Genomic DNA, 26,741 nt, shown 5'->3' on the forward strand with positions numbered 1-26,741 from the left:
AAAAAAAAAAAAAAAGCTGCTTTTTTCCCATATGGAGAAATAATTCAAGCTTAAAATAATAGAATCTTGGAATTAAAGACCCCAAAAAAGAATCTTCTATTCAGGTTCAGAATGATGCTTGACACATGACTCTCTGGTCTTTTCCTTTGTAATTTTCCATTGTGACTATTCAGTACAGCCCTTTCTATTTTGAATCACATTGAAATTTGATATTTTTATTCAAATAAATAATTATAAAAGCTAACATGTATTAAGTCCTTACTGTATCAAAAACAAAAACAATACTCTATGCCTATACTGTTTTAAATGATTTAACAACTAATAGCTCATTACTTCTTTGTAGAAAATAACAGCATAATGAACAAGCTTAGCTCAATAAATCACCATGACGATTTAAAACATTTCTTTTTTCCCCAATTGTTTCTTTTGTCCATGCTCTCTAAAGTCTCCCTCTCCTATGCCTTTAGGGATTATTACACAGGTACTGTAACTCTCCAGCTGCATTTTGGTGAATCAGCAGTACCATGCTAGTAATTAAGATTCACTTTCAGATAAAAAAATCCAAGTCCAGTCTAAATCGAAGTCAATCCTACGTCCATTTCAAAGTGTATTCTATAACAACAGGGTCAGCCTGACACCAGGTAGGGAGATTGGGAAGGAAGAATTGTCAGATTTTTGCTGTCCTCTCTGTGAGATCCTTGTATTCCAGCTGATATCCGAGAATTCCCATACTTACTGCCTGCTCCCCACCTCACAGCCTCTTATGATGCCTCACACATGTCTGCTTCACCAGAGGACAGCACATTCTTGTTGGTTGTTCTATCAGTGTCCCCTCTTTTAGGTACTATTGCAGGCTGTCCTGGGCTTCCGTGGTAGTTCATCTGGTAAAGAATCCGCCTGAATGCAAGAGAACAGGGTTCAATTCCTGGGTCAGGAAGATCTGCTGGAGAAGGGATAGACTACCCATTCCAGTATTCTTGGCCCAGCTGGTAAAGAATCCTTCTTCAGTGCTGCTCTAACCAGCCTGCCTCCTTCAGATTCCCTAGATGAGAAGTCAAGGTCGCCCTCTGGCTTTCCCAAGAAATATTTAACAGCATTCTTCTTGGATAGCAATAGGAAATTAAGCTGATTGATTCCTGCCTCTCAGCAAGCATACTGCAAGGCAATGATTCTCCCTTTCTTTTTGTCATCTACAATGCTACAACTAGTTTTCTTTGTGTCCTGTTTGGTTGACTTAGTCAAGCAAAGAAGGGATGCTGACTTTTATGTTTCTCTAAATTTGAGAGAAAATATCATCTACTGTCATCAACTTTATGATTTTAGGGCCAGGACTGTGGCCAAAGTGATGAAATCATTGCATGTTTAGCAATCAATCAGAGGGTTATTATCCATTTCCCAGTTAATACACTGGAGAGATTAAATGACTTTCTTTAGGCCACAAAAATATAAGTTATGCCAGAAGTTTCAGCTTGGCTCTCCAAAATTTTATACCTAACCTCCACACTGTTTCCAATTGAATCAGTCTTCTAATTGAATATAAAATATTCAATTCAGTATGTAATAATTACTATGGATTAATCTAGTCTAGACAGAGACCAGACCTATTTTGCTATTTGCTACACTCTCCAGATAAATGTCTAATGCTAACTTGAAACATATGGTTTGGCTTTGGACTTCTCTCAAGGCTCATTTCAATGCCACTGTTTCCTTTAGTCTTTATGAGAGTATTTCATTCTGTCATGCCAACAAGGCTGCTCCCTTCTCTCGAGGAAAACATTTATCCCTATTTGGTGTTATAGCTCCTTCTCACTCTTGAGATATATTTAATTCTGATTTGTCACTTGAAATTATTTTTAGTCCTTCCCAAATATGTCAACATTCGGAAAATTAAGATCATGGCATCCGGTCCCATCACTTCATGGCAAATAGATGGGGAAACAGTGGAAACAGTGTCAGACTTTATTTTTTGGGGCTCCAAAATCACTGCAGATGGTAATTGCAGCCATGAAATTAAAAGACGCTTACTCCTTGGAAGGAAAGTTATGACCAACCTAGACAGCATATTCAAAAGCAGAGAGACATTACTTTGCCAACAAAGGTCCATCTAGTCAAGGCTATGGTTTTTCCAGTGATCATGTATGGATGTGAGAGTTGGACTATAAAGAAAGCTGAGCAGCAAAGAATTGATGCTTTTGAATTGTGGCATTGGAGAAGACTTGAGAGTCCCTTGGACTGCAAGGAGATCCAACCAATCCATCCTAAAGGAGATCAGTCCTGGCTGTTCATTGGAAGGACTGATGTTGAAGCTGTAACTCCAGTACTTTGGCCACCTGATGCGAAGAGCTAATTCATTTGAAAAGACCCTGATGCTGGGAAAGATTGAGGGCAGGAGGAGAAGGGGATGACAGAGGATGAGATGGTTGGATGGCATCACTGACTCAATGGACATGGATTTGGGTGGACTCCGGGAGTTGGTGATGGGCAGGGAGGCCTGGAGTGCTGTGGTTCATGGGGTCACAAAGAGTAGGACACGACTGAGTGACTGAACTGAACTGAACTGAACTGAAATATGTGTATAATATATGTAGCATTATTATTCACATTATTGACCATCATGCCTGACATAGCTTTATCTGTCATAAATATGATAGATCAAAGTAGAATATAATGTTAGGTGAAAGCTCATATGTGTTTCTGTTGATCTGGACTGGGCTTGCTCATGCTCCTGTGGACTGGTTGATATATACTGGTACACCTTGGCTCTGTTCCACATGGCCCTCATCTTCTATCAGAGACCAGCAGGCTAGCCTAGATATGAGCTCATTTGCCATGTGACTGAAGGGTGAGAATAAGCCCAATTGCACTTCAGCCTGCACATTCCATTGTCCAATCCCATAATCAGAGGATCAGTCCAGTTCCCATAATCAGCTCATTGTGAATGGACAATCTAAATTTACATGGAAAAGGACATAGAAACAAAAAGGTGTGAAGGATTAGGAAAAGATATTTTTCCTGTTTTCAGCCATTAGAGAGTCTTGATACTTTTTCAGATAACTTTATTTAAAACTGTTTAGAAGATACAAGGAAGTGCTAATGTAATATTTTCAGAACACAATAAAAATAAAAGCTAATATTTTGGCCTTGGTTGGGTTTTCTAAGAACCTACAGAAAATTACTATACAATTAAAGATCTTTTTAAAATGTCTGCCTTTAATAGAATGTCCAACACATGTCTTGCATTTTCTCAGCAAGTTAAATATTAAGTTTGGTATGCCTCAATTTCTTATCAAAATTTGTATCCAAGAAACATGAAAAATCTACTATATTTGAAAACCACGATCAGTGAATATTTCTTTTGAAAAATGATTCTCAGAAAGCAAAATAGAAGTACTGATTTGGCAGTTTTAAATGATCTTTTCTATCATCTCTGCATTCTAGATATTGTCTGATTCTAAAAGGGCTTTGCTACCATGAAAATGTTACATTACCAAGACATGCAGAATAATCTAAATCTCTCAGAGGAGCCCTTCTGCTGTGTCAGGGAGACAGAATGCTGCAGTAGGTTTGTTTTGATTTAGGATTGCCTCCATCATCACAGAGAAAAGCCATGACAACATATAATAAAAGCCAGCTAAGATGACGAATATGATTTTAGGTAAATATCAGACCATGAACTCTGATTCAAGTTTGGGAAGCTAAGATTATATTCTGTTGTCAGTAGAAGCTTCCTTATTTACAACAAACATTTTAAATGTCAACATTTTTCAGAACTTGAAACAAAATAAGAGGATGTGTGTTGCATTTTTATATTTAGTGACAATCTCTTTTACTCATTGGGGAAGACCCTGATACTGGGAAAGATTGAAGGCAGGAGGAGAAGGGGGTGAAAGAGGATAAGATGGTTGGATGGCCACATGAACTCAATGGACATGAGTTTGAGCAAACTCAGGGAGTTGATGAAGGACAGGGAAGCCTGGAGTGCTGCAATCCATGGGGTTGCAGAGTTGGACATGACTTAGCAACTGAAAAACAAAATGAATACATAGTGTATACTAAGCACATAAGTTATAAAGTGTTTTAAAAACTTATTTAAGCAATACATTTTTTTAAATTTTTAAGTGTTTTTTTTTATTTTTAATTAATTATTTTAATTGGAGGATAATTGCCTTAAAATATTGTGATGTTTTTTGCCATACATCAACATGAATCAGCCATGGGTGCACATTTGTCCCACCATCCTGAACCCCTCTCCCACCTCCCTCCCCACCCCAAACTCTGGCTTGTCCCAGGGCACCAGCTTTGTGTGCCCTGCTTCATGCATCAAACTTGCACTGGATCATCTATTTTACATATGGTAGTATACATGTTCCAATGCTATTCTCTCATTCAGATTTCTAATACCATTTCTGTTAGCCTAAATCATACCTTTAAGGTGACAAATATCTTTGACTCCCAAAGGATGTGAACTCACCTTGTACTAGATGTGCCTCCCTTTCTCTCAATTTTTTGTTTGTTTGTTTCAGTTTCTGATGGGATAGAATGATGTGTGTATATGTATACAGCATTGCTGAAGTTTTTAATGGCAAAACAAAAAAGAACAGTTTATGGTAACATACAGCATACTGTAATTAACTGAAGTATGAGGAGTTTAGTTCTCACCCAAATACTCCAAATTACCAAGATTTGACAAATTACCAATAATTTGAGCAAATTATTCTTGGTCTCAATGAGTCTACTGGACAAATGATTATTGGTCTTCTAAGGATAACGCTGCCTTTGGATGCAGTTAATTAGTTTAGGGACTGGTAGGTAACTTCATGGAAATTCCTACCTTTTGGGGAAAAATGAGACATAAATATCAGTCTAAAATTTCTATACCTTGCTTTTTAGAAACAACTAAAACAAAAATTTTAAATTGAAAGAATAGAATAATCTTTGATTCGATGGCTCTTGGTCAGCTTCAGTGATTATAAAGGAAATGGATTTGAACAGATTTCTAAGATCTTTCTAATCTCTGGAATTCTCTCAGATTGATGTATGAAGAAAAAGATACACTTGATACTTTTTTAATAGCTACTGGAAACAGGGAAGAAATACCAGGGGAAAAATTAGTCTATATGAAACTATTTCTATGGCATTTGAGATAATTTCCAGGAATATATTATTAAACTCCATTTACTTTGGAGGAGCTTCGTATCTATGAAGGACTCATCTGTGAAGGTTCGAGTGAATACCAAGCAACGTAAGCATTCACAGTCTATGTAGAACCTAATTCTTCAGAGCTCATGGTGATGCTTGACGTTTCCCTACCAATTTCCTGCCACTCACTTATCCAGCCTACACTTTCACATCTCCTGTGATGAAGAATGCACTATCTTTCAAAATAGCTCATTTTAATTCTGGATATTAATTTTTTTCTTATTGTGGAAGAAGTCTGACTCTTCCTGACCCAGGGATTGAACCCGGGTCTCCTGGATTGTAGGCAGACACTTTACCGTCTGAGCCACCAGGGAAGTCCCAGTAATATCCATACTTGTCCCAAATTATTTTCTGGGGAGGTAATAATTTCTCATTTCAGTAGAGTGACTCAGTGCTTAGATAGAAAGATCTACATAATTGCATGCCAGAGAGACTTAGATGTGAGTCTTCCCACAGCCACTTGTTACTTGTGTGAATGTGTGCAGTGGTTAACCTTCTGAAATGTCACGTTTCACTTGTAAAATGTGTATTAATTCTTATTTTGCAGATATGTGTTAAAAATGAGTGCAGATAATATACATATATTTTGCATCTTAGTACCTATAATATCTCCAGTTCAATGGACATAAACTTGGGCAAACTCCAGGAGTTGGTAAGGGACAGGGAAGCCTGGTGTACTGCAGTCCATGGGATTGCAAAGAGTCAGAGACGACTTGGTGACTGAACAACAACAATCTATTATATAATGCCTGGACTAGTTTAGATCCTCCAAGAAGCCTATGTCAAGAGGGAATTCCATATACATTGTATTCTTAAAGGGAATGCTTGTGAGGAAAAAGAGGAAAGGATGAGAGGAAGCTGGGAGAGATGTCAGACTGTGATGCAAATCTGGTCCCAGATAGAGATCAGAGGAAGGATGGTGGAGGCCAGCATCTGAGACCAAAGTGTACTTCTAAGAGAGGTTGCTAAGGCTGCCAAGGAGTCCCCAAGCCAACATTGGCTGTTGTAGGAGTCTCATAGGAATGTGTCTGTCTTATCAGTAGCATATTCAGTAATTGGGAGTAATCTATACAAGGGCCTTCCTGATAGCTCAGTTAATAAAAAAAAAAAAAAAAAATCCACCTGCAATGCAGGAGACACCGGTTTGATTCCTGGGTCAGGAAAATCCACTGGAGAAGGGATACACTCCCCACTCCAATATTCTTGGGCTTCCCTGTGGCTCATCTGGTAAAGAATCTGCCTGCAATGCTGGAGACCTGGATTCAATCCCTGGGTTAGGAAGAGCCCCTGGAGAAGGGAAAGGCTACCCACTCCAATATTCTGGCCTAGAGAATTCCATGAACTATATAATCCATGGGATCGCAAAGAGTCAGACATAACTGAGCAACTTTCACTTTCAATCTACACAGACCATGGCCTTGGTATAACATGATGATGAATTTTAGAGGTGTTAGGGTTAAGGTCTGTAGGTCAGTTACCATGCCTGCAGATGAAGATATGTGAGACAGATTTTTGTGGTTGCCATGCTCCACTTTTTTTGCAACACAAAGCAACTTTTCCACACGAGTTCCAGAAGCATCTGTTCCATGATTCTGTAGGCTTTTCTTTCTGAAGGAAAATTCAGAAAAGGCCGATTACAGACCAAACTAGCCCCTCAGCTGATCTCAGGACCTCATATAGTTCTTAACCTCTCCCTCCTCCAGCATCCATTCTGACTTCCCATCACCAACAACCTGGCAAATCATGGTGGCTTAACTGGTAGGCTGAATCAATCTTTCATTCTTGGAGGTAAGCATTTTCTGTTCACAGTTGTTATAAAGAAGTAACAAGAGAGCCCCTTAGAGTTTTACCTGGGGTCCACATAAATTTCTCCTTGCCCCAACTGTATGAAAGCAGTTCCAATGCTTCCTGCTCTTCAGTATCAATAATCTTGGCCATCATGGTGAAAGACACCTCTTCTCTTGTGCTTGTACCTGTTCACAGATAGTCCAGAGTGCCCTGGGTCACATCTATAACCTGTTGTCACCTAGCAAGAATCACTGGGAATAAAGAACAATGTAGAAATTTCTGATTCAATACATAAACTGCATCCTGAATAATGACACCTAATCCTATCAAAGTGTTGCCTCCATGTTTGTGCTTCAGTGGTGTCTTTAAAAGTCTTCCAGCATTCTGTGAGGTTTGTTGCTTCTGGATAATGAACTGTGTATAATGGTTGCTGGAACCAGCACATAACAGAGAATTTTCAGAACATTTCCACCTGAATGAGATTGTGTTGGTAGCTTGCAGCTGACATAGAGGGAGTGTTTATATCAGATAAGTAAGAAAATATTTGATTCATTATATTCTTTGCAGGCAAAGATGGAGAAGCTCTAAACAGTCAGTAAAAACAAGACCTGCAGCTTATTGTGGCTCAGATCATGAGCTCCTTATTGCAAAATTCAGACTTAAATTTTAAAAAGTAGGGAAAACCACTAGGCCATTCAGGAGTTTGGAGTGTTAGTTGCTCAATCATGTCCGGCTCTTTGTGATCCCACAGACTGTAGCCTGACAGGTTCTTCTGTCCATGGGAATCCCCAGGAAAGAGTACTGGAGTGGGTTGCCATTCCCTTCTCCAGAGGATCTTCCCGACCCAGGTATCAAGCCTGGTTTCCTGCATTGCAGACAGATTCTTTACTATCTGAGCAACAGTGAAGTTCCATTCCCAGGTATGACCTAAATAAAATCCCTTACAATTATACAGTGGAAGTGACAAGTAGATTAAAGGGGTTAGATCTGATAGACAGAGTGCCTGAAGAACTTTGGTTGGAAGTTCATAACATTGTATAGGAAGCAGTGATCAAAACCATCCCCAAGAAAAAGAAATGCAAAAAGGCAAAGTGGTTGTCTGATGAGGCTTAAAAATAGCTGAGAAAATAAGAGAAGTGAAAGGCAAAGGAAAAAGGGAAAGAAATAACCAACTGAATGCAAAGTTCCAGAGAATAGCACAGTGAGATAAGAAAGCCTTCTTAAATGAACAACACAAAGAAACAGGAAAACAGTAGAATTAAAAAGACTAGAGATCTCTTCAAGAAGATGGGAGATACCAAGGGAATATTTCATGGGAAGATGGGCTCAATAAAGGACAGAAATGGTATGGACCTGACAGAAGTACAAGAGAGTAAGAAAAGATGGGAAGAATACATAGAATAACTATACAAAAATAGTCTTAATGACCCAGTTAACCACAATTGTGTGATCACTCACCTAGAGCCACACATCCTGGAGTACGAAGTCAAGTGGACCTTAGGAAGCATTACTATGAACAAAGCTAGTTGAGGTGATGGAATTCCAGATGAGCTATTTCAAATCCTAAAAGATGATGCTGTTAAATTGTTGCACTCAATATGCTAGAAAATTTGGAAAACTCAGCAGTGGTTACAGGACTGGAAAAGGTCAGTTTTCATTTCAATCCAAAAGAAGGGCACTGCCAAAGAATGTTCAAACTACCGGACAATTGCACTCATTTTGCATGCTAGTAAGGTTAGGCTCAAAATTCTTCAATCCAGACTTCAACAATACATGAACCAAGAACTACCACATGTTCAAACTGGATTTAGAAAGGGCAGAGGAACCAGAGACCGAATTGCCAACATCCATTGTATCACAGAAAAAGCAAGGAAACTTAAAAAAAAAAAAAAAAAAAAACCTTCTGCTTCATTGACTATGTGAAAGCCTTTGTTGTGGATCATAACAAACTGTGGAAAATTCTTAAAGAGTTGGAGTACCAGAGCACCTTACCTGTCTCCTGAGAAACCTGCATTCAGGACAAGAAATGACAATTAGAACCGGACTTAGAACAACTGACTGGTTCAAAATTGGGAAAGGAGTATTTCAAGGTTGTATATTGTCACCCTGCATATTTAGCTTCTATGCAGAGACATCATGTGAAATGCCAGGCTGAATGAAGTGAAGTGAAGAGTGAAGATTACCTGGAGAAATACCAACAATCTCAGATATGTAGATGATACCACTCTAATGGCAGAAGTGAAGAGGAACTAAAGAGCCTCTGGATGAAGGTGAAAGAGGAGAGTGTAAAAACTGGCTTAAAACTCAACATTAAAAAATCTAAGATCATGTCATCTGGTACCATCACTTCATCGCAAACAGAAGGGGAAAAAGTGGAAACAGTAGAAGATTTTATTTTCTTAGGCTTCAAAATCATTGCAGACTGACTGCAGCCATGAAATTTAAAAAAAAAGACTTGCTCCTTGCAAGAAAAGCAATGATAAAGGTAGTGTATTACAAAGCAGAGACATTATTTTGCCAACAAAGGTGCTTATTGTCAAGCTTATGGTTTCTCCAGTAGTCATGTATGAATGTGAGAGTTGGACCATGAAGAAGACTGAACGCTGAAGAGTTGATGCTTTCAAATTGTGGTACGGTGAAGAGTCCTTTGGACAGCAAGAAGATCAAACCAGTCGCTGCTGAAGGAAATCAATCGTGAATATTCATTGGAAGGACTGATGCTGAACCTGAAGCTCCAGTACTTTGGCCACCTGATGTGAAGAGCCGACTCACTGGAAAAGACCCAGATTCTGGGAAAGATTGAAGGCAAAAAGAGAAGGTGACAGAGGATGAGATGATTAGATAGCATTACTGACTCAGTGAACATGAATTTGAGATAATGAAGGACAGGGAAGCCTGGCATGCTGCAGTTCATGGGGTTGCAAAGAGTCAGATACGACTTAGCAACTGAACAACAACAACAACAACAAAGCAATGTTATAAATTCCCCCCAAGAAGAGAAAGTTGTTAAATATTTACCAGCATATCCTTATGTATGTGATAAGCTCACAGATCCTTTACTATGATGTGGATATTCTTGTTACGTGATATGTTAGGTGTGAGTTCATGTTTGTGGATCAGGCATTCCAACCTGTAAATACTAGCTAGAGCTCTGTGGGTAGCAAAAGCAAACCATACCCAGAAAGGGTATATGTACCTGAAAGATGAACCTCCTGATACTTGCATCATGGAAAGGGCCCAAAAGAGTCACCATCAGGTAATTACTGCCTTATCACAATAGTGCTCAGTGTTGGGACATATGTATTGGAAGAAGAGGCAGCATTCTTTAAATTGTGTTCAGACTATTGATTTACATGTCAGTGCCAAGAAAATGCATAGCATATGACAATATTTCAGTTATAGAAGTCTGAAATGGTGCCAGGTTGTCTGTAAAAATTCTGGCTATCTTTTTATTTATTATCTTTTCATTTGTTCATCTCAACCATGTATATTAAGAAATATAATCATAATAACAAAGTCAATTCATTAGATTATGATTCATTGGCCATACATTGTAAATTTTATGGTAAAATGAACAGCCTACATAGAACTTTGGTAGATTTCTAGCTTTTCACAAACCACCAGAGTAGTAACACCATTCATTTCTACCTCAAGCCATGAAAGGAACAATAGGTAAAAATGAAAAAAAAAACAAAAACAAAACTGCACAATGTCCAAATATAAAATCTAAAATTATAGCACTAAATATATTTTAAATATACATTCTAAAGATGAATTTAGAATTAAATTCAATAACCTAATTACAGGGCCAAGTTCTAAGTTAGCTTAGAGACAGAATATTATATCTATATATAAAATTACAGCTGAAAAGAAAAGTAATATATTCTGGAAATAATTTCTCAGATCAGATAACTTACAAATTCCTTTAAAACTAAGGAATTGGTTTAATTTATTCATTTCACGATAACATATAATAGCAGTCCCCAAGCTTTTTGGCAGCAGGGACCAGTTTCATGGAAGACAATTTTTCCATGGACTAGAGTATGGGGTGTTGGAGGAGAAGAAAAAAGGGGGCATGATTCAAAGACATTACATTTATTGTGCACTTCATATCTATTATTATTACATTAGCTCCACCTCAGATCATCAGGCTTTAGATCCCGGAGTTTGGGGACCCTTGACTTGTAAGACTAGATGGTCAGAGAAGGAAAGAAAATAATTTTTAAAAATAGATGTCAAAGAAAAAAAAGTAGGTGTAATTAGTATTAAGCTTTGAGGACAAGCACATTATAAGATATATCAGATTTTATGTAAATATGAATGACTACTTTCACTGCATAGTAAAATATTTCATGATATAAACTCTATTAAGACATTTAATTCTGCTACATAGACATTATTAGAGAATAACCATTGTCCTTATAAACAATGTGGAGTCTTATAATAAGCAAATTAATGAACTTTCATAAATATAGGAGTGCAAATGGCACTTTTAATTTTTACTATTCATTTATTTGATCACAAGTGATAATAATTTCTTAGAATTGATTTAGCACTTTTTTCTTTTGTAAATTTTTTATTAGTACCTATTTCTTATTTGTTTTATTATTTTACTTCTCAATACTGTGTGAGATTTTAATACACTAGATATGTTACATACATACATACATATGTTACATACATACATACATACATACATACATACACTAGATATGTATCTTATAATTTTTAAAATATTTTCTACTATGATTTGCCTTTTAACTTTTTGTATTTTTTTGAGTCAACTAAAGCAGTAGATGACTCTCAGAGTCCTTGAGTTCTTTTTATTTCTTTGCCTGAACTTAACTATTGGTGCTTCTCAGGAACCTTTATTTTGTGTCCTTCCCAGGGAGCTATAAACTACACCCGACCTCAAGCTGTGACCAAGTGCTGATGACCCTCACATTCATATTATCAGCCCAAATATCTCCTGTACTCTAGCCAGATTCCTGCAAATTGCCATCCACAGTTGCCTAAACTTACTTCAAATAAAACAAGCTCCAAATTATACCTGTCAACCTTACCCACCCCCATAAATGTTCTTACCTAAAATTAACAGCAAAAATCAACCAGCATGAAAGGCTTGAACTTATTTTCTCTCAAAAATTTTCTCTACTAGCCCCTCTACCCATGTGTTATAAATGTCTCTGAAATCTGCCATTTTGTCTTCCTCCATCTGCCCCTGCTTTTGTTCAGATGCTGTTTCCTTTATCATTAGAAGACTGATTTCTCTCCAACCTTTCAAAATTGTCTTTATATACTCTATTATAATCCTATTTTTTCTAATTGTCAGGTCAAATCTAAAGTGTTTGTTGAAACAAACACGTAACAATCATTAAGAAAATATTCAAATAGGATTTGAGAAATATGCTCATCATTATTGGTTTTTGGTATCATTTAAATATTAGAATTTAAATCATTGAATAACATATGTATTATTGTTTGATAACATGAACAATTCTAGAGTTAGATAGTTTGATGGCAGCAGCAACATTAAGAATGTTTTTGTTTAAAAAAAAAAAACTCACAATTTGATACTCATATGTGTGGTTGCATTTAAAATCAGTGATGTTTGTAATGCTCACACTACTAAACAGTCATTCCAAATTCCCGACTGAAAACAGTAGGTTATAATAAACAGCCAGACCTTGATATTATAAAATGATACAGGAGACAGTTATACTAATTTAGCCTTTGACTTATCCATCATTTGCCATCCAAAAGTCTCTTTAGAAGTAAAATTGTGCTTCTATTATTTTTAAAAATGTGGTTCTACACATAATTTTTCATTAAAAAGACATTAAATTTTCAGAGAAATCACTAAAAAAGTTAATCTCTATTTGATTCCAGAATGTGAGGATAAATAAAGCATGAACTATTTACTTTTATGTCAATTAATTTTATAAATTACCCTTTATCAATATTTTAGGTAAAAATGATTACCATTTATTTTCTTTATCATAAGTGAGGAAAGCCTATCTTTGTATGATAGCCTATTATTTCATCGTATTTTGCAGCAAAAGGAGTAATGAAGGGTGTTAGAGGCAGTGATGCTGGTTGTTATTGCAAGAATAAGAGTAAGGATGCAAGCTAAGCAGTGGGAAATTTCTCAAACTATTCTGTATTTAATCTGTGGTGTTGGGGGACCCGTTCTCTTTCACTTTACACAGGTGATTAAAGCCGTAGAGGAAGGCTACCGTCTGCCAAGCCCCATGGACTGCCCTGCTGCTCTCTACCAATTAATGCTGGATTGCTGGCAGAAAGATCGAAACAGCAGGCCCAAGTTTGAAGAAATTGTCAACATGTTGGACAAGCTGATCCGTAACCCAAGTAGCTTGAAGACACTGGTTAATGCATCAAGCAGGTACAAGGCCAGACTGGGGAGATTTTTCTGAATATTGCAAATTCAGATTAATGCCATAGATATCAAGTTAATGAAATTATTTTTGTACACATATTAGCCTATGAACCTATATTACACTAATTTATTTGAATATGGTTTTTGCATAATGTTCTTTACATGAATGAAATATAAACGATTAAATTATACTTAAAAACACCTATACCTAATCTAATAGTGTAACCTACCAGTTTCAGATAAATGTTAACTGTAGTCAAATTCAGGTAATATTTCCTAAAAATCCCCAAATATATGTACTTTCCAGTGCTTTGAACCCTACGTAGGTTTGGATGGGGAAATAAGATTATAAGATCACGGGAAAAAGCCAGTTAATCACTGAAAAAATTTTAAACCAGAAATATATAACAATTACTCTTGATTTCCTTAGCTAGATTTCTCAACCTGTCATATTCTATAAACATCAACACCTCCTTAAGAGACTCTTTCCTCTTATCCAGTTGAGTATAGACATTTGGATAATCATTTACTGTGTAGTTTAAACAGGACTTGAAACTAATAAATGAGTAATCTTGTGGAAAAAACTTGTGTGAGCAAATGAGCATTTTTAAAATTTTTCTGAATGCCTGTAAATGCATTTAAATAATGTTATCTTATATAAAGAATTCTTAACTCGTTTACTTGAAAAATTACAAAATTGTCCTCTCAATAAAGGACATCATTTTGATTATGTACTAGGAAATATACCAGATTATTATTTTCACTATATATAAGGCAGTTATCGTTCTCTACAAGAAAAGGTATCCTTCTGGTAGCTGAATTGACTGCCCATAGTATGCACCAAATGAGAAACAATTTATTGATAAAGTTACATAAGTTCTGTGACTCTGGTATAAACATTTGTTTACTAGACAAAGAGTCATTTTTAAATACAAATGAGGAATGAATCTTCAAACTCTGTTCAGGCATCATTAGCTTTCTGTGGTAGCAAATGGAGAATACATCTTAGAGATTACTCCTTATGTTATTCCCAAAGTAACTGCTTTTAATTTTTTTTTTTTTGTCATCTAAAATATTGTGTTTCTCTCTAGTTGTTTGAATTATGTTGTCACAAATTGATGTAAGGAAAGGAAATCATAAAGAGAAATTTTAAGTTCTAAATTGTATTAATTTCAACATCATCATTATAGATTGAGAGCAGTTGAAAATTTTCTAACAAAATTTCATATTACTTTACATACGTATTACATAGAATTCAACTTGCTAGATTTCATTTAACAGATTTAGCTTAAGACTCTATGGCCAACGCTCTGTATGGGTGGACATAGAGGGCTGACTCTACTATATCATTTTATATAAGAAACTTGAGCATCCATGGATTTGGGTATTAACTGGGTGGAGGGCTGGTCCTGCAATCAATCAGCTGCAGATATTAGGGGGAGGGCTGTATCATTCTCTACCTGATTTTTTATTCATTCATCTACAAGTCCTGGTTCTTGAAGATGTTAGTTCCTGATTCACTGTCTCTTTCTCTCTGTTCCTACACATGTCACAAAATTAGGTGAATTGAGTAACCATGTAGATGATATTCAAATATTTCTCAATACCTTGAAATTTTCTCCTTCAGTGATTTTGGTCTCTAACCCACCTTGGACTCTTTTTCATAGTCATAGTCTAGACTTTGCTATTACCCCAAATTGCATCTCTTCTATTATCTCAATTTCAAGATCCTGTTCTCCAAATTCAACAAATCTTTGACTGTACTATTTATTGACTACAAATTACTACAAAATGTCTATTTATTCATCCAATAAATATTCATGTATGTATTCTCTGTCAGGCTGTGGGCTAGGTGCTGAGTATGCAGAAATGAGTGACAAACTCTTGAGGCAGAGAGAGATGAAATAAAATAAAAACTTAAAAAGAAATACTTTAGTTTTAGAGTGGAGAATGAGAGTAAAATTTCCAGAAATCATCATAATCATTTCATATATTATTGGTCAAGGAGTGTAAATTTAATATAGTTAAGAGCATCACATAGTTTGATTAATTCTATTTTGTTTTCTTATGTATTAATATTAAGGGTTACATTTTGCTTTCCAGTTCTACTCCTAGGTGAGTTAACAAGCACTCCTATGTAAGAGCATAAAATAAAGGATAACTAATTTCTGGTCTTCTAGGAAATAAGATTAAATGAGTACAAGTTTCTCTAGCAAAGTCTAGAAGCAATTGACTTTACACAAATTATCCTACATGTCTCTATTTGGTAGCATTTTCTGTATTTTACAAACAAAACTGAAGTAGGAAATTAATACATCTAAATTAATAACATGAAATTTTTTCCTAATGTTTTGTATTACAGAAAATTCAGTTATCAAACCATTATAAGTCATTGTTAATTATGGATAGAAAAAATCTGAATAGGCTGATTTTTGCATTCTGTTTTTCAAATTATTTTCTTCCTTGTTAGCATTTGTATATTTTTCTCCTATAAATATACTTATAAACTCAAAGATCCATTGGTAATGAGTTAATATTACAATAAATTTTTTAATATTTGTGTTTTTTGTGTTTTAGAGTATCTAATTTATTGGCAGAACATGGCTCACTGGGATCTGGGGCCTACAGATCAGTAGGCGAATGGCTAGAAGCAATCAAAATGGGCCGATATACAGAGATTTTCATGGAAAATGGATACAGTTCAATGGACGCTGTGGCTCAGGTGACCTTGGAGTGAGTAATTTTTCTGATAATTTTTACGTAATTGCTGGGGCAAGAAAAATTGTTCAGAAACCAATCTGGATGAGATCAAGGGAAATCAGTTAACCTTTGTCCGTGTGTGGCAGCTTTCAAAGAAGCCTCTTCATTTTTAGCCTGTATTGTTAACAACTGCATGATTAATGCTACTTGTGGCCAGTATCTTTGCTTCTTTGCTTCAAACAAATAACATTTGAGTATTTGATTGATTGGAATAACATCTTGGCAAAATACTGGTACTTTGTGTTGTAGAAAAGATGTTTTCTTGACAAAGTTTTTCTACTGATACTTGTGTTATATGAATGTAAATACAAAACAAACTGTAAGCACAATTGGTGCTGCTAGCCCTGTAACAACAAAACATACTCTTAAGTTTCGGCTTTGATGAATACCCAGATAACAACAGCTTAAACAAAGCTTCCTGGGCAGGAATCTCATCCCGTTTACTCTATAAGTGGTGCATCTTATATTCTTGCAATCCAAGGATATATTAGATCCTGCCTTGATTTTTGTTATTTGGTACAATCTCAGTGGAAACCAATTGTGCCCTCTTCTGTTTGCACGTTTAAGATAAAATCTATCAAATCTTATTATATAAAAATCACTAGAGTTAAAAATTGAATTCTTTAGGGTTGTAAGTTGTTTGTATTTTATTATATACTCTGTACGTGTAATTATTTTAGCCTAATATTTGTAATTTGTGAAAACTAACTGTTGTTATGGTGGTTACATCTGGATTACATTAACAAAAATGATGTTTTAACCTATGAATATAATAATAACAGTTCAAATTGCCTACACATTCAAAGGTTAAAATATTGTTGTAAGTTTTAAAGCATGGTAGAACTTTCTAAAGCACTAAACCACAGTCTTTCTTCCATTACATCACATAATATGAACACTGAGCACTTGGTTCTCACCATTTCTACTCTGGCATTCTCTGGTTTATTGAACTCACTGCCTATCCACAGAAAAGGTAACAGGGTACCATCACTGATCACCAATTAATGTCACTTTCTCAGAATTTCTCTTCTTGATAACTATAACTAAAAGGACCTAAAATCACCACTCAGCTAGCTATCTTAATTTATTGAATATCATTCTCACCATCACCACTAGATCGTATCTACTTGAGAGCACATATACTTTGCCCATTATTTCTTTGGACACTCAAAAAACTCATGAGTACTATATTTGAAATAGTAAACAGAAAAATTTATTGATAATTTAAAACTATTTTTACATGATTGCTATTTAATTTTTCAGTAAAAATGGTCATTTTAATTTATTAAAGTCATTTGTCATTTTATATTAAAATGATACTGTAGGTATTTCTTCTACCCAATGTCAGATTACTTGTAAATATGTAATAAAACTATTTGCATTAAACCATGTCTCTCTTTTTATTAAAATAGCACATATACATGTATATATTTACATCCACTACTTTTTTGTTTCTCCGTAACAGAATAGTTATAATCACTAATAATGGCTTTTGCATTAATTCCTCTGTTTTACTTTCATTGGGGCCCCCAAATACTATAAATATGTTAAAAATTTTACATTATGGTTTCACTTTTTATTATGTCTAATAATTCCTTTCTGTTTACTTTTCTATTTTCCCTTCTGTTTCAAAACTCATTTTGTATGTTTTCTTTCAAGACTTAATAGCTTCTTCTCTCATCTTGTGATGGTCTGAAACTCTCTTCTATTCTCCTGTATTTTTGTCTGGTCAAATCTTCTCTACATGGTTGAGTTTCTTCCCTCTCTGTTGCTTTGATAGCATGTTGCCTTCTGTATTGCCTCCTTTCATATATTTTATGGTGTAATTTATTTACTCTGACCTAAGAATAAGGTGAAATTAAGAGACTTACCAACATCTTCCTGTTCAGAGAAATGTTGGTGTCAATGTGTCAATTGCTTCAGTTTCATGGGACTATAAATACCACATTCCTTACGAGGAACTGAGCCAGCCAAACTTAAGTGAAGCCGATTTACTGGAGAGTCCAACACATGTCTTCTTGTTTATTGTATTTTGACCACATTTTCCCTCTATTAGTAAGAACGTATTTATCAAAATGTTACGTTAAATAACGCACAGAAGAATGAGTAATCAGTTACTTGTTTGGTCAAGAATATAAAAAAAAGACTATATGTGCATTTTGCTTGCTCTTGACCAAAAAGAAAAAAAAAAAAAAAAAAGCCAGTCATTATCAAGGACTATGGCAAAGGAGCTAAAATATTAGTAAAGACAAAGACAAAATCTTAAATAATTAAAGATTTATTTCTACATGATCTTTTTTGTTGTTTAGTCACTAGGCGCATGTCTAAATAATAATTTTATGTAGCCTGTATAAACTATAATGAAATAAAATATACCAGTATTATTGCCAGAGCATAATTTTGAAACTGAGAACTGGAAGAATATACTCATACTGTAAGAAATGCTTTGAAAAAAGTTAAAATTAATTAATATAAAGCAAAAGACCAAACTGCCATATACATACCTAAGAAAAATATGTTATTAATGTAATTTGTGCCATCAAATTTGTTCTCATGATGGATTTTGAATAAGGAAGAGGAAACAATTATAATTTTTCAAAACCACATACTTTGGTGAAAATTTCCTTCATAGAGGTTTAATTTTATTTATGTTTTTTTGGCCAGCACATATATGTAAGGCTTGATGTGGAATAGAAATGAAATATTTTTAGAATTTAGAGTTAAAATGTATTCAACAAAAGTGGCTTTCAACTTCAGATGTTTCTGTCTGCTGTTCTCTGTGCCTAACCTTGGCTGTTCTGTGTGCAGTACTCATATGACAACAATTGTTGTAGCAGCAATGATGCAATCTGTACTATGGCGTTTAAGTGCAGGGAGTTATGGTCTACAGGGGGATCTGTGAGCTTGAGGTGAGTTGCACATTGAATCCAAATATTGGAATTAAGGACAGTAGCACAGCTGTTTTTTAAACTTCTTGTCAGATCAGTACTGTCAACTTTTGATTATTCAGAAAATGAATAAAATCCAATAAACTTTATTATACCAATCATGTGTAAGCTGAAGCAATTCCTATTTACTTATTTATTTATTGAATTGAGGTCTTAAAATATTAAAATTAAGTGTAGCAAATCTGGAGCCAAAATTTGTGCCCACTAACTCAAATGGAGAATTCCATGGACTGTACAGTCCATGGGGTCACAAAGAATCGGACACGACTAAGCGACTTTCACTTTTACTTTCTACTCAAATTTAACTTATTGATAAAGTCATTATGCATAATTTAGTATATGCCTAAAGAACACATATGAGTACTTAATATCCTCCGTGTTCTGCATAAGCTAAAACATCCAGTGTAACTCTCACAACTCGATGGACATGAGTTTGAGTGAACTCTGGGAGTTGGTGATGGACAGGGAGGCCTGGCCTGCTGCAATTCATGGGGTCGCAAAGAGTCGGACACGACTGAGTGACTGAACTGAACTGAACCCTCACTAGGTCTCATCCATTGAAAGTTATAGCCAGGTCATGGTTAAGTCCTCCCTGCCAAGATATATGTATACCTTGTACAGTACATATATGATTATCAGGATTCTTTGAAGTGACCAAAAAAAATCCCAAATATACAATTGCATCATAAAACTATGACAATAAGAATAAACACTGAAATTTAGTGAATGTTCATTAACCTCTCTTCTCCCTTCTCCTATCCAGCCTGTGTTGGTGGAGCTAAGTACTAGTGATATGGCTAAAAGATGTGTAAAGCAGAAGGGAGAAGAATGTAAGGGAACATTTCCTATACCAGTGGATAAATTACATCCTGAATAATCAAGAGTTGGCTCCAACATCAACTAAACCTCCTGTTTAGTTTCTACTTTTCATTCTGCCATTTAACACCATAATACCAGTGTTTTCCATTATTTTATATTAAGAAATAACATTTAAAAAAAGATTGGAATGTTGTCACAATAAGGGCAATTCATTATATTTACAGCTTTTCTAAAACTAATCATGTTTTGTTGACAAAATTAAAACTTTTTTATGTAACGATATCAGTCTATCATGTTTAGATTCATAAGCCTATGCTGAAATTTAGTTTATTATCATTAAATTGGCTTTGGGTATTACTTAAGATTACACGTGGTCATGATAAAATTAGTATCATATATGTAAGGGGACACACCTAAAACTTTCCCTTGCTACAAAAACTCCTATATAGATAAATGAAATGAGTAAAATAACACATTTTCAAGTTTTTTTTTTTCAAAAATATTCATAGAGTAGCACCTTTATCATGTAATGGAAAATACTTTTATTTTTATCAAATTTCTTACATTATTACTGTTAAATAGACTATTTAATAGGTGCTTTAAGAAGTAAAATAGAAATTATTGAAAATCACAAAAATGTGAGACAAAGCTACATAAAAGAAAATACCATAATGTATTTATCAATATTGGAATAAAGTTACTTAACCTTTACAGGAAACATTTTCCTAATACCTTTTTAATTCTTATTTGTAATTTTAGTAGGAAAATATTAAATGGAATTTTTAAAGAAAACTTTGCTCCTGAGAACAGATTTAACTGCATGAGTAATCTTGGTTTTCCCCACATTTTTAAAATCACACTGTATAAACGTACATTGCATGCATTATAATCATGCTACTTTCTAATTCTTTGCACATTAATTTGTCAGCTTTTGAAATGACAGGTCAGACCTCAAAAACAGCATTCCATTAAAGACACATAATTTATGGCAGTATGTAAAACTGAGTGCTGTATTTTCATAATTCCATTTATCCCATGGAAAGAGGTGTAGATAGAGGTGGGAGGTGAAATGTAAGAGAGATGAAATGTTAGAGAGAGGAGAAGGATAGAGAATTTCACTGGTCTGAAATTCTGTATGAATGTTAAGGGATTATCAGGTCATAAGATGATCCTAAATAAAATTTGTGCTTGGGAAAATTTAAACAAATTTAACTTAACATCTAGATATATGAAATGTTCTGGAAAAGGTCAGGTTTTATTTGCCTATAAACACAAACTCTGTAACTGTATTAATCAAATACAATTCCTTAAAATATTCATTCTTTAGCATGATATAGATGTCATGAAAAATGTAAATTCCCAAAGCACTGAACCAGATTCTTTCTTGTGGTTATTTGCAGAGAATAAAGTTATATTTACATATATTAACAGATTAAGACAGTGGGAAAAAAAATAAGTCAAACTAGTGATTTAATAAGAGGCAAAGCAACCAAGAGTTGGAATATGGAATACATACACACTTACGCCCATGCACCACACTCCAGAAACACATACACTTTAAATTAAGGTTTCGGTATTATACATGCAAAGTTCACCCTGTTTGAGCAGGAAAGTCTGTAATATTTTTTCAGGTCTGTCAGAATAACTATAATAGCTATTTTCAAAAACTCATTCTTAATAATTGGATTAGCCATATGGATTCTGCAGTTTAAGTATGTATATATTAAATCAGTACTTTCAAACCTTTGTCAGAATCACATGTAGGTTTATAAAACACATGATAAAACATATGTTTTAAACTTTATTTCAAGTTCTAATTATTTACATTCTCTAGTAGAGATTGCTTTCAGGTTAAGAAATTTTATCCCCTTTTCTCCTGACTTAAGTCCAAAAGTTGGTAGTGAGCACCCATAAATTGTCTTCATAATTCATGTTACATGTGGAAATATGACAGTGTTAATTAGCCCATAACTGTAGTTGCCATGAAGTATAGACTGGATTACCATAGATTCAGTCAAATAATCATGTGTTTTGTTTCCTTCATTAGATATCTTCTTTCTTTTGGAATTCTGGATATTTGATGTTATATATACAGATTTCTCATTTCACAGATTAATCAATGTTTGCATGTAATTTGAAGTTCTTTGGTCAATGTTATATCTCAGAGAAATGAGAAATTGTTTTCTGATCCACAAAAGGAAATTAACAAAAATCTATATCATATTGCTTATATATTTTCCTATCATATAGGAAGAGGACAATCTTAATTGTTACCTATTTTATTATATTTATCTCAATGCTTCTTAAGGGGAGATTTTTCCACTCAAGGGACACTTTGCAATGTCTGGAGACATTTTGTCTTGTTACGACAAAGGGCCAGTGGCCATCCAGTATTTCTGGTATTTAGTGGGACCAGGTAAGGCATGCTGGTAGATGTCCTTTAATACACAGGGTAGCCTCTACAAACAAAAAATTATCCAGCCTGTAATGTTAACAGGGGCAAGGCTCAGAAACCCTGATTTAATTGAAAAAGACAAGATTAAACTCAAATCTCTTTTGTTCCTATGTTGTCTGCCATTAGCTGTTTTACAATCTATTCATGACTAGTGAAAGTCATTCAGTCATGTCCGACTCTTTGCCCCACCATGGACTATACAGTCCATGGGATTCTCCAGGCCAGAATACTGGAGTGGGTAGCCATTCTCTTCTCCAGGGGATCTTCCCAACCCAGGAATCAAACCCAGGTCTCCCTCAACTGCAGGCGGATTCTTTACCAGCTGAGCCACCAAGAAAGACCATTCATAACTAACAATAGTGATTTTGTTTAAACCGAAATTTTATTGCTTTTTAAGTTTTGTTGATTGTCTTCATTGCCTCATTATTCTTAGTTTTATTATACTCTGGTGTCTTGTAGCTATAATAATTTCTAAATTAAATGTTTCACATTTACATTCAAAGAAAGAAATGTTTCCACCATAAGTGTTCATTGCTTTTTCTTTAGCTATTTGCCATTTGCTAAAACTCTCATAAGAAATCAACAAAACATAAAAGGAAAAAGACACCTAATGTATTACTTGCTGGTGCTGCTAAGTCGCTTCAACTCTGCTGCTCAGTTGCGTCCAACTCTTTGTGACCCCATGGACCAACTGTAGCCACCAGGCTCCTCTGTCCATGGGATTCTCCAGACAAGACTACTGGAGTGGGCTTCCCTCTTCCAGGGTATCTTCCTGACCCAGGGAACAAATCCATATCTCTTAGATAAATAATATTTCCAATACTAATACACATAGAGCTCCATTTACTCAATTTCTACCTTCTGATAATTAAGAGATTTTTTGAGTGTCCAAAATGATTCAGTTTTACCTACAATTCCAGTGCAATTGAATCCAATTATAAAGAATTCTAGGACAGTCTGAAATTAGTACATTTACTGAATGCATAATGTGTTAAGCAGAGTAATTATCTAAAGAAATCTAACATGGCAAACATTTTAAAATCTTGTCATTGAAAAATCTTGAATCACTAATGCTCAGTTTTTTTAATAATTAACATTGTTATCTGTCAAACATATCTGAATTATTATATATGTCAAATGCATATTTTGGAAAAATAGAACTCCTGGATATCCTGTGAAATAATATTTAAAAACCATGAGCTCTGGCTTTGAGTGCCATAATATGCTATTAGTTTAGGAATCTAAACATTTGTAAGTTTATTTTGAATAATAAGCTTGTTAAAAAGCAATAATATAAAAATGTCTTTTGAAAAGATCTCTTGATAGCGTGTAATCTTCAGAATGCTCTAAACGCCAATAGAACCAAGATATATTTGATAAAGGAAGAAAGCTGTGCTACTATGGATTCCAAGTGAAAAATAAAATATTTTAAGCATTATCAGAGCAATGTAGTGATGATTATCCCCTGAAGATACCCGATATATAAAATGATTGTGCTGACTTGAGTCATTTGAAAAGGTCGGTCTTCGAATGCTTACCTATGAAATTTTTTAAAGTATATTTTATGCTTACTTCTTTTAGTAAAATAAAAAGTGCTTGTTCATATTGTAGGTCCACGTTTTCAAAACCATGCAATGAAATTGTACCGTTTAATTAAATATTTATTGGTAACATGTGCAAATTTGTTTTTTCTCTGCTCTGTGCCATCCGAAAAATCCAAAAGAGGAGGGCAAATATATATATATATTTGTTATATATATATATAACTTCTTGTTGTAAATATTTTTTGACTGCAAATAGATTCTAAGGTACAATTTTAGAGCCTGCATTTGAAAATTGGACCCCATATATCTAAATTGGGACTGTAATCTAATTAGCTTCTGCAAAAGGTTTGCCTCTTTGCCAACGTGAGGTATTGTGCTGTGCTACAAACTGAGTCAATACATACATCCAATGTGTGCTTTCTTCATGCAGGGATTTGAGACGGCTTGGAGTGACTCTTGTTGGTCACCAGAAGAAGATTATGAACAGCCTTCAAGAAATGAAGGTGCAGCTGGTCAACGGGATGGTGCCATTGTAACTTCAGTTTATTGTCACTTCGTCAAGTGAATGACTCTGCACTTTGTAAACAAGCTCTGAGATTTATTTTAACAAAAAACAAAGGGGAAAAAGGGAAAACTCAGCGATTTCTAAACATTAAGAAAGCATTTGTTTCAGCCACAGAATTTGTAATCAGTGTTTTACTAAAATCTCTTTATCTTCCTCTTGGTGTCTTCATTTTTCATGAAGCAAATATAACCTGCATGGAATAAGAACATGAAGTTTAAACACTACCTTGTATTACAACAACAACATCCTTCTCCCAACTTCTACAAAATTTTATACATGAAATATATAACTATATATAGCACCTTTTTAGACTGAATGAAGGCAGCCCCTTTCAAAACTTCCAAGAATCTACTTGAAAGGAAAGTTTGATAGCCATCTGTAGGCTAACAAAAGCTGCAATTTACTGACGTTTACTTCAAGTCTTAATTGTCTACGAAAGTGTATTGAAGAGCAATATGGTTAGATAATTTCTAAATAGATCTCTTCTTTTGTAATTTTAAATGCTGTTACACAGCATTAAATTATAGAAACTAGTGTATAAACATGTTGCTTGATCAAGGACAAGTACAATACAGGGTGTATATTTATTTTTCTGTGTTATAAAGTTTACTTTTAGTTGCTCTTCTAGATACTACTAGGTAATAAATGTGTATATACTGTATAATTTGCTGTATACCCAGGAATCAATTTAAGGTGGAGCTTTGTGTGTGTGTGGCTTGCACATGTGTGTATTACCATTCAGCTTGCATTGTTAATAGTATTTTAATTTTAGCAACATTCAGGAACACACATTCCAGGGTATATTAGAAATAGGAGAAATAGGGAAGCAGTAAAACAAAATCTAACACAAGCTTGTGTCTTTTTTCCTCTCATGTGTCCAAAAGCTGCTAAATCTCTCTATTCAGTAACAGGAAATGTCTATAAGACTAAATCCCCTTTGGTGTTTTAAAAACATTTTGTGATATCTGTGACAATGGAGTTCTTCTAGCCATTAATCTTGCACCCCTGTAAGAAATTTCACCTTTCTGAGTCCAAGAAAATATCTTGTCAAGAAAAGTTGACACCAAAGGGCACATTTTCAGCAGGATGTAGGAGGATTTAACTGTGCAGACTTCTGTTAATATTGTTAAATCCAGCACATAGCACCAAGCATTACTCCTAAGTGTTAATCCTTTGTAACCATTTCCTTTGTAGCCTGGCTCTAGAAATTTTGATACTAAAGCAGAAATGGAATGATGTCAAATACATCCATCTTTTTTTTTTCCTTTTAGAATTTTCTCTATGGCAAGACTTGACCTGTTTTATTTGTTGATGGCTGTTTTTTCCTTTGGTAATTTTATCTTATATTCAGTTACATTGAATTGATCTTGAGGAGTCATTCTAATGTGCTATTCAATTGGCCTTATTAAGAAATATAAAATGTCCTATGTACATGCCATGTACCAAACTTGGTGAAGAGTGATATTTGTGCTGTAATACAAATTAAACTATTTATTAGAACCTGAACAAAACTGAACTCCTTGGTGAAATAACCAAGTTCTTTTGTATTATTACACTTTATAAATCATGAAATGACATGATTATTCAAGAAGCACAGCATTTAAACAAAATACAGCCTACTTCAGATTGTCAACAGCAATAGTGTATTGGAGTAGCCTGGATTAGTGACATCCATAAGGAACATACTTGCATTATATTGTCAGTATTCCCCCTCTCTCTCCCAAACACCTGTTTCAGTCAAACGTTAGCATGTATAGGAATAAGTTCTTCCTTTTACCCTACCCACCTTCACTTAAGTAGCTCTTTGCTAAAGAATATAGGGAGGAAAAGGGAGAGAGTTTTAAACAATTTCAAATGATATATTGAGTCCTGTCAAATAGAGCTATAATTCTTTATAGGTATATAGTGTACCATGGGTCCACACAGACTATGCTTAATTATTTCAGTTTAGTGAAATTTCTGAAGAAACTAGAAATGGATACAAGTTTGTCTTGATGAAATCACAAGTAAGCAAGCATCACTTTTATGAAAGATGCATTTGTTCGTTTCAGGAAAAATAGTAAACTAATTCCTTTTGTACAAAATAATCAGAGATTGTGTTGCACTTATTGAATTTTGTAAAACCAACCTAATCTAAGTGATAAAGTAACAATTGAGAAACTTCAAGTAAGAACAGATTTGTTGATTTAAAAGGTAAACTGCCATAAAATTAAATTTGATGGACTGGCCAAAGTCTATCAAGTTATATACATAACAAATATATTTA

General features: G+C 34.6%; 1 protein-coding gene across 12 annotated transcripts in view; it reads left to right on the top strand.

The window, feature by feature from the left end:
• Positions 1-25,991, top strand: part of EPHA5 (EPH receptor A5) — a 405,634-nt gene extending 379,643 nt beyond the window's left edge. For 10 of the 12 annotated variants that reach the window (XM_086407625.1, XM_086407629.1, XM_086407626.1 and 7 more), the window contains 3 exons: positions 13,197-13,390; positions 15,962-16,117; positions 24,341-25,991. In XM_086407625.1, the coding sequence (XP_086263751.1) occupies positions 13,197-13,390; positions 15,962-16,117; positions 24,341-24,446 (456 nt within the window). In that variant the 3' untranslated portion in view covers positions 24,447-25,991. Of the gene's footprint in view, positions 1-13,196; positions 13,391-15,961; positions 17,531-24,340 lie in introns of those variants that run through there. The other 2 variants (XM_086407634.1, XM_086407638.1) reach the window with 1 other exon arrangement.
• Positions 25,992-26,741: the final 750 nt, after the last annotated feature.

The sequence above is a fragment of the Bos grunniens genome, chromosome 6 (genome assembly GCF_055505025.1).
Source record: "Bos grunniens cultivar Pamir isolate PY7600 chromosome 6, Bosgru_T2T1.0, whole genome shotgun sequence".
Lineage (NCBI taxonomy): Eukaryota > Metazoa > Chordata > Mammalia > Artiodactyla > Bovidae > Bos > Bos grunniens.